Source organism: Oryctolagus cuniculus, chromosome 20 (assembly GCF_051225735.1).
Source record: "Oryctolagus cuniculus isolate XC-2025 breed Fujian yellow rabbit chromosome 20, ASM5122573v1, whole genome shotgun sequence".
Lineage (NCBI taxonomy): Eukaryota > Metazoa > Chordata > Mammalia > Lagomorpha > Leporidae > Oryctolagus > Oryctolagus cuniculus.
The window spans coordinates 48,502,171-48,519,918 of NC_142886.1; the positions used below are offsets into that span (position 1 = coordinate 48,502,171).

General features: G+C 62.2%; 1 protein-coding gene across 6 annotated transcripts; it reads right to left on the reverse strand.

The window, feature by feature from the left end:
* Window positions 1–4,233: 4,233 nt before the first annotated feature.
* Window positions 4,234–16,478, reverse strand: SLC25A29 (solute carrier family 25 member 29). 6 transcript variants are annotated; one of them, XM_051830856.3, is made up of 4 exons: window positions 16,393–16,478; window positions 10,403–10,446; window positions 5,888–5,971; window positions 4,234–5,677 (listed from the first exon to the last, which is right to left on the reverse strand). In XM_051830856.3, the coding sequence occupies exon 4, from the start codon at window positions 5,639–5,641 to the stop codon at window positions 4,955–4,957; it is 687 nt and encodes a 228-aa protein (XP_051686816.2). In that variant the 5' UTR covers window positions 5,642–5,677; window positions 5,888–5,971; window positions 10,403–10,446; window positions 16,393–16,478; the 3' UTR covers window positions 4,234–4,954. The 6 variants fall into 6 exon arrangements, with proteins under 6 accessions (XP_051686816.2, XP_008249673.3, XP_089178938.1 ...); XM_008251451.4 differs by lacking the exon at window positions 16,393–16,478 and adding an exon at window positions 15,879–16,161; XM_089322812.1 differs by lacking the exons at window positions 10,403–10,446; window positions 16,393–16,478 and adding an exon at window positions 7,360–7,496.
* Window positions 16,479–17,748: the final 1,270 nt, after the last annotated feature.

Consider the following 17,748-nt stretch of genomic DNA (forward strand, 5'->3'; position numbering starts at 1 on the left):
ACCTCATCCAGAGGCTGCACACAGGCAACATGCTTGCCTCCCTGGCCCTCTGTACTGGCCTGGGGAAGCCCAGCTGGCCCTGCAGGAGTAGCCTCTGTCCCTGGTCATTCATTCATTCATTTGCTCAGCAACACCTTTCACCCCCCACACACACACACACATGGAGTTAGGTAGACAAGTGAGACCTGTGTGCTCACCTGTGTGCTCACCTGGCAACCTCAAGCCTGAACTTGGTCATTCCCCCAAACTCCAGAGCATCCTGACCACCCTCAAGGGTCAGCTGGCCAGCTCCGAGGGTGATCAGGGACTTTGTGCTGTATCACAGGGTCCCTGCGGGGGGGCCGGGCTTACAGGGCCTGGGGGAGGACGTGGGGAGGTCAGGCTGGACAAGGGACATCCAGGGCGTAGACTGCAGCCCCCGCCCCGGGAAGTAACTACGGGACCCTGTTTCGTGTTTGCTTCTTCCTAGACAGGTGAGGGTGGGTCATGAGGTCAGAGGTCAGGGAGCATGCAGCCTAGGTCCTGGCCCTGTCCCTGTCCCTGTCCCCAGGCCTCCCAAGGTCCCTCCTGTTGCCTGAACTCCCACCCCAGGGGTGTCTGTCACTTGCAGGCAGAGTGAATCTTGGGGTGCAGCCTGGGCTGATTCTGGCCCTGCGCAAACTCCAGCTACAAGGAGTAGGGGCAGAGTGAGGGCTGTCGGCTGGAGGGCCCTTGGCCACAGCCCCAGCATCAGTGCCTGCGTGGCCTTGGATGTGGTCGCCCGCCTTGAGTCTGCTGCAGGCTGGGAGTGCCAGTGCCGGAAGTGGCCACTGTGCACAGGCCTGAACTGGTGCCCTCACAGTCACAGAACCCGCCCAGTGCAGGTGGAGCCAGGGAGGCCCCAGGCCCGAGCGTGGACAAGAGCTACAGGTGGTTTTTCCACACGAAGTGACCCGCTCAAAGCCCAGGTGACAAGCACAGCACGCGGGGACTTGCTCCGCTCGTCCGTGCACCTGGAGCCCAGAGTGAGCAAAAGGGCGCTGGGGCTGCAGACACCTCCAGGAAAAAATAGCTCAGGTTTAGACACAGACGTCCTCCAACAGCTGGGGGCCGGCATGGAGCTGCTGCTCTGGTTGAACTCGCCCGCTGACCCCAGGCTCTGCACCTCCATACCACTGCAGAGGGCCCGGGCCCAGCCGCGTCGAGGAAGGGGCTGGCTCTGCAGTGTGCTTTTGAATCCCGCCTTGGCTGGCTGCCCCAGGGGCTCCCTCATGTGCCACTGACCCCTGCAGCGGCCCCCATTCATGGTCCAAGAGGACCCTCCCTGGCCTCTGCAGCCCACCTGCCTTCTAACTCCCCGGGGGGTGTTCAGGCCGTGAGTCAGGTCCCACCCATTGCTGCCCTCGCTGCTGGGGCCACACGGGACAGCAGCCAAGGAGCCGCGCTCTGCCATGAGGCCTGGCCAGCGGCCCCCAAGGCCACGGCGTCTTCCGCTGCTACTCCGGGCATCCTGTCCCCATTTCAGTGGGAAGAGAGCAGGGCCAGGGGATGGGCCACAGGTGCAAGTGTCCGTTCACAAAGCTTCCCCAAGCCCTAGCCTCGGACATCTGTGTTCATTTGACTGACCAGGTCTGGGATGCGCACTGGCTGCCTCTAGCTGCAAGGCAGTCTGGGAAGCCACTTTAATCGAGACACTGAATCCCAGAAAGTCGGGGCGGGCACTGTGGTGCAGTGGGTTAAGATGCTGCTTGCAACGCCAGCATCCCGTATGGGCGCTGGTTCGAGTCTCAGCTATTCCACTTCCAATCCAGTTTCCTGTTAACTTGCCCAGGGAAAGCAGTGGAAGATGGCCCAAGTGCTTCGGCCCCTGCCACCTACATGGAAAATGTGGAAGAAGCTTCTGGCTGCTGGCTTCGGCCTGGCGCAGCCCTGGTCATTTCGGCCATCTGGAGGTGAACCAGTGAATGGAAGATCTCTCCTCTCCTCTCTCCTCTCTCTCTCTCTCTCTCTCTCTCTCTCTCTCTCTGCCTCTCCCTCTCTTTCTGTAACTCTGCCTTTCAAATAAATAAATAAATATCAAATCAATTAAATAAAGGCAAGCAGGCAGGTGGGGGCCGGGTCATGGCTCGACAGGTTGATACCAGCATCCCGTGTCAGAGCGCCAGTTCCAGTCCCGGCTGCTTGACTCTGACCCAGCTCCTTGCTGTGTCCCCGGGAAGGCAGCAGAGGATGACCCAATGCACCAGGGAGACCTGGGTGGTGTTCTGGGCCCTGGCTTCAGCCTTGCCCAGACCTGGCTGTTGTGGCCATCTGGGGAATAAGCCCGCAGGTGGAAGATGTCTCTGCCTTTCAGAAATAGATGAATAAGGGAGGAGCATGGAGCCCTGGCACTCAGGAGCAGGCTGTGTAAAGACAGCAGCAGTGGGGTCGGCACTGTGGCCTAGCAGGTAAAGCTGCCACCTGGACACTCCTCCCACAAGGGCGCTGGCTCAAGTCCCCACTGCTGCACTTCCAATCCGGCTCCCTGTCTAAGGCCTGCTTGGCAGCACCAGGAGCTGGAACTTGGGCTGGGAAGGAGGCTGTCCTGCAAAGCTGGGTCTCTGGAGCCCTGGAGGCCACCACCGTCTCCAGGATCGCGTCAAGTGAGGGGAACCAGGAACAGCAGGCCGTCACCCAGGCCACACCTGGCGGCTGGGGGAAGGCTCACGGCACAGCCTGGGGCCTGTTTACCTCCGTGTTGTCCACTGCCTCTGTGTGTTTTACTCCTAATCCAGTAAGTTCAAATCTAAGAAGTGTGGACTAAATCTATCAAAACTGTCAGCGCCCCCACCTGTTCTCAGCGTTTAATGGTCAGCTCGCAGGGAGGGGTGGGGACTCTGTTCCCGACCTCTGTCATCTGGCTCCACCGTGGCCAGTTTCGAGGTGCCCACGTTGGGCCCCAGCTGGGCAGTGCTGAGCACCCCGCTGCTCTGTGACCTCACTCTGTGCTGGCTGTCCCGCCTGCTGTCCCGCCAGGTCACCTGGAGCAGCCCTAGCGGGAGCGAGGCTCCACACACATCTTTGCTCAAATCAAGTTCTGGGGTTACGTTGGGGCTTCACTGGAGAGACCAGGGTGACTGGTGATGGGGACGTTGAGGGCTCTGTGACAGCCACAGTCCCCCACCCCGGCACAGGGGAGCCCTGTGCTCCATGGTGGGTTTGTTGTCATTATTTTAATTGACAAGGAGAGGGAGAGAGAGAGGTCTTCCATCTGCTGGTTCACTGCCCCGCATGGCTGCAAGCCAGAAACCCGGAGCCAGGAACTCCATCTAGACCTCCCATGTGGGAGGCAGGCACCCAAACACGTGGGCCACCATCCACTGCCTTCCCAGGAATCGAACCAGCACTCGGATATGGGATACAGCGGCTTAACGCACGTGCCACAATGCTGGCCCCTCCAATTCTTGTTTATTTCAAGGACAAACACACAAAGATCTTCCATTTGCTGGTTCACTCCCTGGATACCTGAAATAGCCAGAGCTGGGCCAGGCCAAAGCCAGGACCTCCATGTGGGTGTCACCTGCTGCCTCCCAGGATACATATTGGCAAGAAGCTGGACTCAAGTGGGGCTTGGGATTCCAACCCAGGCACTCTGATACAGGATGCAGGGGTCCAGGCAGCACATTAACCCCTACACCAAACGCCAGCCTCCACCCTTCCTAGTTTCTTTCAGAGAAGTGAGAGAGGCTAGGGGGACCCCTGGGCCACCAGGCAGCCCCTTTCTCTCCCTCTGGAAACTGCAGACATGCTGGGCGGGGACAGGAATGGGCGCAGGGGAGGAGGAGCGAGGAGCCCTCCAGGAAGCACAGTGACTCCAGTCTCGATCCCTCCCTGCCCCTGCTGGTGGGTGGGAAGGACAGCCGCTCCAGGGCTGACTCCCGGAGACTGAACAGGCCTGGGGGTGGGGTGTGCCGCGGAACCCCCTTTGGCCTCCTCCAGATAGGCCTCACTGACCTACACAGGGCAGCAGTCATTCAGACTGCAGGAGGCGGCTTCCCAGCCCTGCAGGGTCCCCATCAGGATGGAGGCCTCTCAGGGGCACTGCTGGACACCTTGCTTCACACTCAGACCTCCATCAGCCCACCTGCAGGCGAGACAACCAAGGCACTGGATGTATCCAGAACCCAGCCCCAAGCCCGTGGGCCCAAGGGCTCACACGCCACTGCCTCCAGGGTGAGGAGCAAACCCTTTCTCCCATTGACAAGCCTCAGCCTCTTAAAAATCCAGGGTCCTTTATTTCTTCCAAGGTTCCTGTACGGTGGCCAGGCCAGAGCTGGGCACAGAGCTTATGGCACTCCCTGGCCTGGAGGGGTCCCAACCGGCCACACCTGTGCCCACCATCAGCCCCTCGCTGCCTGGGAGACACCATCTGCTGGCCACAGGAGGAACGGACCGTCGGCGTGTCTGGCCTTAGTTCCAGCCCACACCATTCCCTACTGGGCCCTCTGTGGACCTTGGGGAGCACTGGCTGGCTCCTGGGCCAGCGACCCAGACCCCAGCTGACTCATGTCCCCATTTCACAGAAAGGCAGTCTGAGGTCCAGAGGTGCAGGGGCTTGCCTGTGCCACAGCCGAACAACCTAGCAGTGACTTCCTGGTGAGGCCCAGGCCACGGGCAAGCCAGGGGCTGAGACACACAGGTAGAAGAGGCACACCAGGAGGCTCTCCAGGCTGCCCTCTGTCCCCAGCAGAGCCCAGAGGTGTCTGTGGGGCTGGGGAAGAGACGGGGAGTTCCGAATGCCCGGGAAGCCCGCAGCAGGACATCGCAGCTGGTGGAGCCAGCCTGCAGGCCGGTGCGCTTGGCTGGGTCTCCAGCGGACCTCTAGTACCAGTCCCAGGCCAGGGCACCGCACAGGCATATCCCTGACGTCGTGTCCATCCTAGCGACGTCCCCAGCACAGCCCAGCCCGGTGCGATGCGGACCGAGGCTGGGCGCTTCACAGGCTGGAGGGCTGGGCCAGTGCCGGCCCCGCGGGGGTGGCCTCGGGGCCGCGCGCATAGCTGAGCACCACGGTGACAGTGGCGAAGGTGGCGGCGTTGACGGGGAAGGCGCGCAGCAGCGTGGAGGCCAGGCCCCGCGTAAACACACGCCAGCCCTCGGCCTGGTAGCTCTGGCGCGCGCAGTCCAGCATGCCATGGTAGCGCGGGGCGCCCCGCACCCCATCGGCCTGCAGCCGCGACTTGACCACGTCCACGGGGTAGGTGGAGAGCCAGGACGCCATACCCGACACGCCGCCCGCCAGCAGCAGCTTGGGCACCAGCAGGGACTCGCCAGGCTCGCAGCCGAGCGCGCGCGTGAGGACGTCGTACGCGAGGAAGTAGACGCCGAAGCTGGGCGTCTCGCGCAGCAGCGTGGACGCCATGCCTCGGTTGACGCCGCGCAGGCCCTCACGCCGGTAGATCTGCGCCAAGCAGTCCAGGGAGCCCTTGTAGGTGCGGGCTGGGCCCGCGCCCTGCAGCTGCAGCCGCGTCTTGGCCAGCTCCATCGGGCAGCAGATGACGCACTGGATGGCGCCCGCCGCCGCGCCGGCCAGGAACTGGTTCAGCGGTGTGTCTTGGCCCAGCGCCCGCAGCGTGTTGCCCTGCACGCCGAACACAAGCGCGTTGATGAAGGTGAGCCCCATGAGGGGCGAGCCCAGGCCCTTGTACAGGCCCAGCACCTACGGGGCAGAGAGAGGGGCCATCAGCGCTGACCGGGTGGGGGTGGGGGGCGGGGGCAACCCCAATCCGCCCAGGGGCTCCCAAGAACCAAACCACAGGCCACCATGTGAGGCCCTGGCATTCCGGTCCCCAACCATCACCCCGACAGCTGCTTTCCCAGCTCTGTGGCCTGGGGTGGGGGTGGGGCACCTGACCGCCCAGCCACTCACGCTCTCCTGCTTGACGATGGTCTGGAAGCAGTGCAGGGTCCCGCGGTACCGGGGCTTCTCCGTGCTCTGCACCTGCAGCCGCACCTGCAAGGGTGGGGCCCAGTGAGAGGCGGGGGAGCCCAGAGCCAGAACACCCACTCCCCTGCCCTGGGGGAGGCCTGAGGCAGGCTGCATCAGGAAGGGAGCCTGCAGCTTCCTGTGGCTCTTGGAATTTCGGGGTGGGGCAGGGCCAGGAGTCCAGGCCTCTTCAGGGAGGGGTGCTTGTGGGCAAACAGCTGCAGGGACAACCAGCTGTAGACAGGGGTCCCCAAAATCTCAGGTGGTTGAGGCAAAGCCTCCCATTTCTACCTTCACTGCACACTGCACTCCAGGGACACAAACTACCTCCCAGAACCAACTGGCTGTGCAAGGGACACCTGTCATCCTGCCGAGTGGCCGGCGTCCCAAACCAGGGCTGGGGCCAGAGGGGGCTCCTGAGCTAACGTCCCATCACTGTCCACACCAGGTGCCAGGTGTCACAGGCCTCTAGCCTCGGCTCCATGGGACTCGCTGACTTCTGCCCAGTGGCCCCTTACAGGAGGAGGGGTAGTCCTAACTCTCCCACTCCTGGGGGCCCCCACGGCAGGTGCAGCTGCCCGGATCCTCAGGCACGTCAAGGCGCTGTCAACCAGGAGCTTATCTCTGCCCTTGGGACGCAGGGCAGGAGGGACAGGGCCTGAACTGGGAATCTGCCTCGCGGGGTTAAACTCGGTCAAGTCACACCCCCAGGAGCTGCCCTCCCACTATTACAGCCAGGGCCACGGAGTGTGGGCAGCACAGGCAGGGAGCGGGGGTCTCCGTATTCATCTCTTCCGGGCATCGGAATCACCCGCCCAGGTGGGTGCCATTCCAAGGAGGCTGGTGACATTCTGCAGGGTGGCCTCAGCTGCCCGGAGTCTCCATGGACACAAGTGGTCGTGCTGGCCAGGGAGCACCCTGACAGGGAACGGGGGCTTCTTCGGCCTGGGAGTGGGAGCCTCTGCCAAGTCCCTCCACCAGGACAGGTGGACCCTCTGCTGGAAAGTGCACTTACAAGAAAAAAAAAGGGGGGGGGGGCAGCGCTGTGGCGCAGCAGGTTAATGCCCTGGCCTGAAGCGCCGGCATCCCATATGGGCACCAGTTCTAGTCCTGGCTGCCCCTCTTCCGATCCAGCCCTCTGCGATGGCCTGGGAAAGCAATAGAGGATGGCCCAAGTCGTTGGGCCCCTGAAACCCACATGGGAGACCTGGAAGAAGCTCCTGGTTCCTGGCTTCGGATCAGCGCAGCTCCGGCCGTTGCGGCCATCTGGGGAGCAAACCATCAGATGGAAGACCTCTCTCTCTCTCTCTCTCTCTGCCTCGCCTCTCTCTCTGTATAACTCTTTCAAATAAATAAATAAATCTTTAAAAAAAAAAAAAAAAAAGACTCATTGGGAAAAAGCGCCATCTGCACACCGGGACCTCCACTCAGGGCACCGCGGCACCCGCTGCCCCGCCCCTGCCAGGACCCAGCAGGAGGGGGTGTTGAACATCTGACACCACGCGCTCTGGCTCAGGTGCCGTTTCTGTGACGTGAGGTCTCTCTCCCTCCCTTCAGCGTTCTGGGGGGGTCAGGTCCTCCCGCGGCCCCCGACCCTGGCGCCGAGAGGGCTGTGCTGGCAGAAGTAGGTGGGGCTTCCGCTGGCGCCCGGTGGCGTCCCTTGGGCTCTGCAGGTCAGGTCAACTCAGCCCCTCAGCCGGAGCGGCCAGAGGCCCATGCCCACTCTGTCCGCCCCTCAGGTCCGTGAGGGGCCCTCGCTGCCCAGCAGTCCATGTGTGACACGTGGCCGAGTGGCTCCAGTCCCACGCCGCCTGGATCTGAGGTTCTCAGTGTTCGGGGCGACAAGGTCTTCTCCAGGGACTCGTGCCGAGGCTGGGTCCACCCCAGCAAAACCGTCACTTGCACATGAGCCCAGGAGGCTTGGAGCCCCCACAGGGCGGGGGCCGGGGGGTGGGGCCGAGTTTCTCCAGCAGGACCTGTGGCTGCGGCAGGGCGGGGTCTGGGCGGGCAGGAGCCGAGGACGGAGGTTCACCTGGTCTGTACTTACTAGTGCTCTCCCGGCAGAGGCTTACGCTCATCTACAACAAAGTTACACTTTGGCTATGCATGGAGGCAGCCCCTAGCTCAGAAAGTAAAGGCGGTTAAAGCAGCACAAAATGGCAACATCACTTCCAGGCGCTGAGCCCCGCCGCCAGCCCCCTGCCGCCCTGTCCCCTCCCCTGCCCAGGGGCGGCGAAGCACAGATTACCACAGGCCCGGTGGAGCAAGACAGAGAGCTACCTTCAGCCAGAAACAGGGAAGGCAGCCGAGCCCAGGGACCGTGGTGGGGGGACCCAGACCGGGGATTCCTGCGTGCTCCACGGCCCAGAGGGACCAAGTGCAGATGTGAGAGCCATGGACGGCACTGTACACGGGTGTCCCTAACGTATTGCACAGGACAGCTCCAACTGTGTGAAGGGCGCAAGTGAGCAAGGCGACCCCCGGAGAGGGAAGCTGGGGCAGTGCGGGCTGGGAGTCAGGGAGCAGGGGCTGGGAGTCGGGGAGCGGGGGCTGGGAGTCGGGGAGCGGGGGCTGGGAGTCGGGGAGCGGGGGCTGTCTGGCAGTGGAATCCTGCACAGGGGTCGGAGGAGGGATGCACAAGCCACTGGCTTTGCAGACCAGTTTATGCACCTCGGTCACAAGGCCAAGATTTAAAAAACAAACAAAAACCCTGTACTACTTTTATTATAGAAAGCCAGCCCCCAGCTGTGCACAGACCTAAGGCCCACCCATTCTGAATGGTGGCATTCTGAACTTCCCATGCCTGGCACGCGCTGTGCGGGTGGGTGCAGGAGGCAGGGCACAAAGTGGGACGGCTGAGCTGTCTGGGGCGAGGAGATCGCTGCCTTTTCCACATTTCCCAGTTTCCTCTTCCCGGGAATGTTCGACCGTGACAACAGCCAGTGGCCAGCAGAACACCAGCGCTGCTGGGGACAGGCTCCTGCTGAAGCCCGTGGGGGGCACCGCACAGCAGGACGGGCCGCCCACATGCCATCCTGGTGGCCTTCCCAGAGGTGCCAGGGAGGTGGAGTTCGGGGGCTCGTACCCAGAGGGGTGGGAAGTGCACCTGGCTCATGGGCCTGACCAAGGGGCTTGCGAGCCCGCAGCAGGCTCGGACAGGCCCGGCCTCTGCCAAGCCCAGGTACCTGGCAGGACACAGCCTCAAGACAGAAGTGCAGTGTGGGTGGGCGCTGGCAGGCCATCGTGGGCAGCTTCACAGGGTGGCCTGGCCAGAGCCTCGCGCGTGGCAGGCCCACGTGGGGAACTCATCCCTGCTTCCCAAGAAAGCCTGTTCCCCACGGGGTGCTTCTCAGAGCTGGCATTTAGTCCAACACAGAACATGCTACAAACAAGTCACGAAAATGGAATTAACGGGGAGGCTTATTTTGGTGCAAAAAAAAATCTTTTGAAATCCAGGTACACACGGGCCTTCAAAAAGATCATGAATAATGTGTATTCTGAGAAAACTATGCATGGAATTCAATGTTTCTGCAACAAAATTAAACTGTCTTTTAATCCCATCTCTCACGAACTTTGTAAAGCACCTGGTACTGCTCAGCACAGCACAGCGCGGTGGGTGGGGGGGTGGGGGGGTCCCTGGGGATCTCACCCCACTCCAGCTTTGCAGAACACCTGGGCCCAGAGGTACAGTCACGGGCCAAGGTCAGGTGGCCAACCAGCTGGAGCAGGACCTGCTCAAGGCCCAGGCAGAATGTTTTAAGGTCAGAGCCAGAGCTTAAGGCCAGGCCTCATGCCTGCACTGCAGGAAAGCCCAGCCCGCGGTGAACGAGGCCAGCAAACACCTGGGTTCACTGAGAAACAGTGGGCAGGCAGGATGCCCAGCCCCAGAGGACGTGTCTCGCCTCCAGCTCCGCCCTCACCCCACGGGAAGGTGCCAAGCGCAGGGCCTGGCCGCCCGCCCGGCCGCTCGCAGGCAAAGCGGCAAGGAAAGCCCTGGCCGAGTGAGGAGCATAAGACCCAGCCAGGACCTGGGAAGCCGTGGCTGGAGGACAGCTTTCCTGCTTTCTGTCCTGCGGCGGCGGAGGGAGCGCAGGCCCACAGCACCGGCTGGAGCCAGGGCCGCCACCAGGTGCAGCGCGGCGCTCGTCACGGCTCTGGGACGTTCACGTCAGTGGCAAAGCCCGACACGCTTGTAGCTTTCCTCTCTCGACCGCTCTTTCAAGGAAGCGTTTGGGGCAGTTGTGGGGGAGAGTGCCCAAGAGTGCACGTGGCCATGAACCCAGTGCTGGGAGGGGGGAGGACAAAGGCTCAGGGCAGGTTCCGGCCCCCAAGCACCCTGGAGAGCCCCCCTTCCACCTTCCTTCAGAAACTGAGGACGCGGGAAAGGGGCCTGCGGCCGCCCCCACCCTGCAGGCTGTGCCCAGGTGGCAGAGGCTGAAGCAGGGAGCAGAGACTCACCTTGACCGTGTCAAACGGGTGTCCCACAAGCACGCCTGCCACACCTGCAGGAGGAAAGGGGCCCCCGTGAGCCGGAGGCCACGCAGCCACATGGCATCGGAGGCCACAGAGCCACGTGGCAGCGGAGGACACTGACCAGGCTGCCCTTGGGCCCTGGGCACACCCCATGCCCTCCTGCAGCCTTCACCTCCAGTAAGGTGTGGGGGTGGGGGGAGAGCGGGAGTCCCCAGGTCAAGCCGGCATCTGTCCAACTCAAAGCTGGGCCCCTCTGTCTCCGCTGCTGCTCAGAGACCCCGCCCCCTGGGGGCCTGCACACACCCCTTCTGCCACGTCCCCCTGCTCCACACACCTCCTGGCGTCGGCCTCGGGGTCAGACCCTGAGACTGGACCCTTCCCTCTGCCCCTCGTCACGCACCCCCGTCTCTGAACCTCACTCCCCTCCCTGCAAAGGTCTCCATCTGCTCTCTGCCCCTCTGTTGAAGTTCACTGTCAAGGCTGGTGGTATCTACGGGTAATTTAAACAGCTAACTTTTTTTTTTTTTTAAGATTTATTTGAAAGGCAGAGTTGCAGAGAGAGAGGTTTTCAATCTACTGGTTCACTCCCCAGATGGCTGCAACAGCCAAGCCGGAGCCAGGAGCCAGAAGTTTCATCCGGGTCTCCCGTGTGGGTGCAGGGGCCCAAACACTCGGGCCATCCTCCACTGCCTTCCCAGGCCATTGGCAGGGAGCCGGATAGGAAGTGGAGCAGCCGGGACCGGAACGGGCGCCCATACGGGATGCCGGCATCCCAGGCAGCAGCTTTCCCCGCTGCGCCACAGTGCCGATCCCTGACATTTCTAGAGTCCCCTGACCCCCGTGCCAGGAGAGGCCACCTTGCAGGTCCCTATCCAGCCCAGAAGGGGCAGCCAAGAAGGAGGGACTGTCACAGGGCGGGGGCCGGCCTGTCCATCAGGAGGGGAGGTTTTATTTTGCGCAGCTTTATAATTTCCTACACAAGACAGTTAACAGTACATACCGGGAGTGCAGTGGAGGATGGCCCAAGTGCTTGGGCCCTGCACCCCATGGGAGACCAGGAAAAGCACCTGGCTCCTGGCTCCTGCCATCGGATCAGCGCGGTGCGCCGGCTGCAGTGCGCAGGCCGCGGCGGCCATTGGAGGGTGAACCAACGGCAAAGGAAGACCTTTCTCTCTGTCTCTCTCTCTCTCACTGTCCACTCTGCCTTGCCTGTCAAAAAAAAAAAAAAAAGTACATACCTGCGGGGTACTGTTCTCAGTGTTGCACACACACTAAGTCTCCCACTTGTATATCTGTTGGGGGTCTACAAACCCATTTCACAGACGAGGGAAGCAAAGCAGAGAAGGCGTATGCTCACACGCGTGGCTGATGAGTGATGGCCTCAGAGTCCGCTCCCGCACCACTCAGCTGATACCCAAGGGTTGACGGTGGCTACTGCTAACTGCCTTCCCATAATGCTTTGCACCTTAAGACCTACTCTGAGAACCAGGCGTGAGGATGCTGGCTGAGGTGGCCCTTGTCCCACATCCGGGACATCTGCCCTGGCCCCTGACTGCAGCCTGCTGCTACTGCAGTTCCTGCCGCCCGCATGGGAGACCCGGGTGAGTTCCAGGCTCCTGGCTTCGTCCCCACCCAGCTTGGCACCGCAGGGATCCTGCTCTCTGTCGAATCATGAGTAAGTGGGCCACGGGGTTAAACCTGCGACACCAGCACTTAGAGCACTGACAAGGCCCGGCCGCTCTTCTTCCCGGCCAGTTCCCTGCTCATAAGCCAGGAAAAGCAGCAAAAATAAATTCTGAAGACACCGATTCTGACATTGACTTTGCCATTTGTCCTTTCTCTCTGGTCACAGGCGCGTGCTCCAGTTTTGTCCATCTCGTGCTTTGTTTGGAGACTGTCCTATTATGTTTTAGATGTTTCCTGAAAACAACCACAGCTGGCTTTTCTGCCCGGACTGAAGCAGTGTCAGATTTCACAGAAACAACCAAGATCTGACATGTAGCCACCCCACCCCTCAAGATTGATGACTTCATGTGACAGGCAGAGAGAGCGAGGCAGAGACAGGGCTCTTCCATCCATCCACAGCTTCACCCCTCAAACGGCTTCAACAGCCAGGTCTGGGCCAGGCTGAAGCCAGGTGCCAGGAACTCCACGTGGGTGGCAAGGACCCACTGCCGTCCTAGGCACATTAGCAGGGCGCTGGCTAGGAAGCAGTGCAGCCAGGTCTCCAATCGGCACTCCAGTACGGGATGCCAGTGTTGCCCACGGCAACTCGACCCAGGGCACCTCGATGCTGGCCTCCATTTCCCCATCCTATTTTTCCATTTTGGACAGGCAGAGTGGACAGTGAGAGAGAGACAGAGAGAAAGGTCTTCCTTTTCCTTTGGTTCACCCCCTAGTGGCCGCTGCAGCTGGCGTGCTGTGGCCGGTGCACTGTGCTGATCTGAAGCCAGGAGCCAGGTGCTTCTCCTGGTCTCCCATGGGGTGCAGGGCCCAAGCATGAGATCCATCCTCCACTGCACTCCCTGGCCACAGCAAAGAGCTGGACTGGAAGAGGAGTAACCGGGACAGAATCCGGCGCCCACCCCGACCGGGACTAGAACCTGGTATGCTGGAGCCGTAGGCAGAGGATTAGCCTATTAAGCCACGGCCCTATTTTTCCTTTTTAGAGAGCTCGTTTTCTCCCCTTTTCATTCCATATGAATGATTTACATCTCTCCTTTCCTTCCCAAATTTTAGCTCTTCCGGGCAAATTACTGTTTATCCCACCTGCTTTCCATTGGCAAGTTCAGCCGAGGGTCCTTGCTGTTGCTGACACGTCAATCCTTGTAACACCTGCCACTGACATTCACCCATGAACCCTCGGAGACCTGGAGGTCATGGCTTCCCCCTCTCCTCCCCTCTGGGGTCTCTAGGCTTTCTGGTGTCACTCAGAGGCCAGGCAGGAGGAAGCACCCTGGGACTACTCACCGCAGCCAGGCAGGAAGTGCAGGGGCTGGGAGCGGGATGGGAGGGGGCACCCCAGCAGCCCCTTCAGTCTGCAGAATCCCGCCCTCTGCGGCCAGGGAAGACGTCCCTGTCCCTTACTCATCCCGCTCATCGTCCCGCTTCCTCCCGTCTCTCTGGAGTGCCCAACAGTCACAGGTCGCTGAAATGACAGCCGTTGACCCGTCTTCCCCTGCCTGTCTTCCACCTGGGGTTTTGGCCGTCTGGGTTTCTTCCCGTTGAGATCACCATCGTCTTCGCAACTTGAAAACCTTAGTGGTAGCTTTGGGATCTGCAAGGAGGGAAGGCCTACACTTCCGGGAATGGAGAGGTCTACTTCCGGGGAAGAAAGTCCTTGTCAAGGTCCCTGCGGGTGCCTAAAGGTCAACCAATGAGGATCAGACCGCCTCAACCTTTAACCCCCACGCCCTGAATCTATAAAAGGAGCCCTCCCAACCTCTGACGCGCGACTTCCCTGGCCCCGGCTCTGTTGCTCTGTTGGGGCCGTGGAACCTCGCCCGGGAGCGGAACCCCAATAAAAGCCTGTGAATTAATTGATTCGTCTGCCTGGGAAGATTTGTTGCGCGCTGGACACCTTACACTTAGCTCTAGGACCTCTCTTCTCAGGCTACATCCGGATTCCTTGGGTCTTTAGTAACCGCCTGCCTTCTCCCCCCAGCTTGGCTTCCTGTGGGGTGCGTGGCCGTGCAGTGGGATTTAGTCCAAGACCCTCCACACCTCTGCGTCTTGTTTCCTCCTGGTCGCATCAGACCGGGAGCGGGTCCTCAGCGGACTTCCATTCTCATCCTCATCCACCTGAAAGTCGCAGCGGCTGGGACAGGACCTGGCCAGGATCCAGACGGTGGCCTGCGCACAGGCCAGGACGTCCTGGTGCGGACGGGGTGTCGCAGGTGGGTCCTGCATGAGCAAGGAGTCGGTGGACACCAGCACCTGGGGTCTCTGGGGGCTGATCCCCCTGCAAGCTCGGGCCTGGGCCCGCCTTGGCTGTGGTGAGCACGCAGCCGTGCGCAGGGCCGTGGGGACCTCCACCATGTGGGCTCCTTTCCTTTGGATCTAAGGGCCTGGAAGCAGGATCCACGGAGACACACGCTGCACGGCGTGGAAAACCCATGTCCAGTTTTTAAAGGAATCTTTCAATTGGAATCAATCTCAGTGCCCACCAATGGGTACATGGATGAAGGTGTTCATTATTCAGCCAAACAACAGAATTATATCCTACCATTTGCAGGAAAATGGCTAGAACTGGAGGACATTATGCTAAGTCAGATACCAAAAGTCAAGGGCCAGTGCTGTGGCCTAACGGGTAAAGCCATGGCCTGCAATGCCCACATCCCATATGAGCACCAGTTCAAATCCCGGCAGCTCTACTTCCAAGCCAGTTCTCTACTAATGGCCTGGGAAAAGCAGCGGAAGATGGCCCAAGTGCTTGGACACCTGCCACCCACGTGGGGGACCCGGATGAAGCTCCTGGCTTCCGCCTGGCCCAGCCCTGACCATGGCAGCCATATGGGGGGGTGAACCAGCAGATGGAAGATCTCTCTGTCTCTTCCTTCCTGGAACTCTGACTTTCAAATAGATAAATAAAACTTAAAAAAAAAAAAAAAGTTGCCCTGAACTCAGTGACCAGCAGTGGTGGGGAAGGGGTGGGGGGCGGGGACAGAGGGAGGCTGGATAAAGGGCACCTGCAGCACAGTGGGGGACCCCGGCCCACAAAAGCCTACCAGGGGGCAGGCAGGCTGCAGACATGCAGGAATGTAAGCACCCTGACTGCGGCTCACCCATCTGCACTACCCCAGCAGGAGGTACCGTCAGCACCGCCTAAGGGCCTCTTCGGCGTGCATCCCGTGCAGGAACGCCAGGAAGAGCCACGTGGGACTCCACAGACACACAGAAGCAAAAAGGAGAGTCCACCCGCCCCGGCAGCTGGGAAGGGGCCCCGCGGGCACTCCGCGCCCCGAGAGACTCCGGCCCAGCGAGAGGCTGCAGATTTTCAAACCCTGCCACCCGCAGGACACGCTTCAGGCCGCGGCGAGCCGCGCCCGGGGGCTGGGAACCCTGGAGAGCCAGACCCCCGCCACAGGAGTCGCCTGGGCCCCCGTCCCGAGTAGCTAAGCCGGGCTCCCAGCGAAAACCTGTCGGGCAGGCCAACCAAAGGCCGAGCCGGGGAGCGCCCGGCCTCACCCCGCCGCCCCCCAGACACCCCAGGGCCAAGGCGTGACTGGTGGGTAGCCGTGGCCCCAGCCCCGCCCAGACGGCTGCAGGCGAAGAGAAGGATGTGGAGGGGGGATCGAGGAGGGCTGCCCCTCCTGGCTCGGCCCGGCCACAGAGCCGGCCCCAGGGACTCTGGAGGCACCTGCCGCGCGCACAGAGCGCCTGGACCCCCGCCCCGACGTCGACCCGCAGACTGCGGACCCCGCCCGCGGGTGCGCGGCCCCCACCCCGGCCTTCTCCTTACCCCCGGCGCATCCAGCCAGGAAATCGAGCGCCATGGCCGGACCCCCGGCCCTCCTGCTCCTACAGCCCCTCGCCGTGCCGGTCGCCGTCGGGACCCCGGCCAGTCGTGTCGGGCGCGGCCTGGCCGCCGCCTCCCGGTGCGCAGGCACGGGCAAACGCGGCGCGGGGCGCGGCGGCGGGTGTGCGTACCGGGCCCGTGCGTACCCAGCCGGCTGGCTCTCCCCGCGCCCGCCGCCTGCGGCCCCACACCTCGGGCTGCGCGCCCGCCCTGGGCCCGGCCGGCCGGCTCCGGGTGCGCAGAGCGAAGCCAATGGGCGGGCGAGGCGCGGACAACGCCCCGGCCCTGCGCGCCGCCGCCGCGCCCTATTGGCTGCGCGCGCCCGGCGGGCGGGGATGTGGCGGCGGCCGCGGAGGCGCCGCAGACAAAGAGTGTGCTTGGTGCGCCCGCCCGCGCCGCCTGCGCGGCCAAGCCCGGGAGCCGGGACCCGAGTTCGGATCCCGACGGGGCCGCTGACCTTGGCGTTCTCAGCCACGGACGAGCGTCGCTGGAACCTTCTGGAGCCCGCAGGTCGGAGCAGCGCCGGCGAGGAAGCCCTCGGGCAGTGTTTGTGGTGCCTGGGCAGAAGCGCGGGGCCCTGCGGGCGCCCGGGCGATTACGGCGGCGCCCTGGGTGCAGAGGAAGGAATTCTATGTCGGCTGGAGCCCCGCGCCTTTCCGCGTGGAGCGAGTGGGGTTCCCGGGCGGAGCGGCCCAACGGCCACGAGCAGGGTGCGGGGCGGCCGGCGGGGGCGCAGTGAGCGGCGGCGCGGGAGCGTGGCGGGACCCGAGGCCGCGCGGCCTCCGCAGGCGACCCCGCGGGCCGTGGCGAGGGCGAGGCTGGGGCTTCAGCATTCCCAGGCGCGCGGGCGGGGCCGGGGCCGCCGCCCTCCCAGGGTGTTCGCCGAGCCCCTGCTTCTGAACGGGGGCGGGGTCGCTGCGGGGCAGGGAAGGCTGCGGAGCCTGGCCCCGGTGCTTGGACCTCTGCCCCAAGGTGGGAGACCCGGAGGGAGCTCCTGGCTCCGCTGGCCCAGCCCTGGCCATTGCAGCCATTTGGGGAGATGGAAGAGCTCCAGGTCTCCCCCACCATGCTCTGCCTTTCAAGTAAATCTTAAAGTTCTTGGAGAAATGCATATTATGGAAAATCTAGACTATTTTAAAAACTTTTTAAACCAAAATAAACTTACCTTTCATTGTACCGATTTCATTTCCACGAACTTTTTTTTGTTTTGTTTTAATTTATTTGAAAGTCAGAGTTACGCAGAGAGAGAGAGGTCTTCCACCCGCTGGTTCACTCCCCAGTTGGCCGAAACCGCCGGAGCTGCACTGATCTGAAGCCAGGAGCTTCTTCCGGGTCTCCCATGTGGGTGCAGAGGCCCAAGGACTTGGGCCATCTTCTGCTGCTTCCCCAGGCCATAGTAGAGAGCTGGATTGGAAGTGGAGCAGCCGGGACTCAAACCGGCATCTAGAAGGGATGCCGGCACTGCAGGCAGCAGCCACGCCACATCACCGGCCCCTCCGCGAGCTTCCTGAAGAACACCTCCCCTTACCGTAGGGGTGGCCCAGGTGTGTGTGGCTGTGTCTGGGTGAGGCCTGGTGACACAGAAGCCAGAGGACGCCCGCGCTGTCCTAGGTGTTTTCTGGAACTCGTGGGATCTAAGTAGCATGTTCGTTAAACAGACACCCAAACCCCAGGTCTGCTGACTCCGCTCCAGCGCTCATGAGGCTGGTGGGCCCCGAACTAGGGTCTGGAGGCCTGGGCCTCTACCCCAGCTGGATACCTCGGGCAGCAGGTGTGGGGAAGGGGGTGCGGGTGGGTGGGCCCCGGTGGGCCC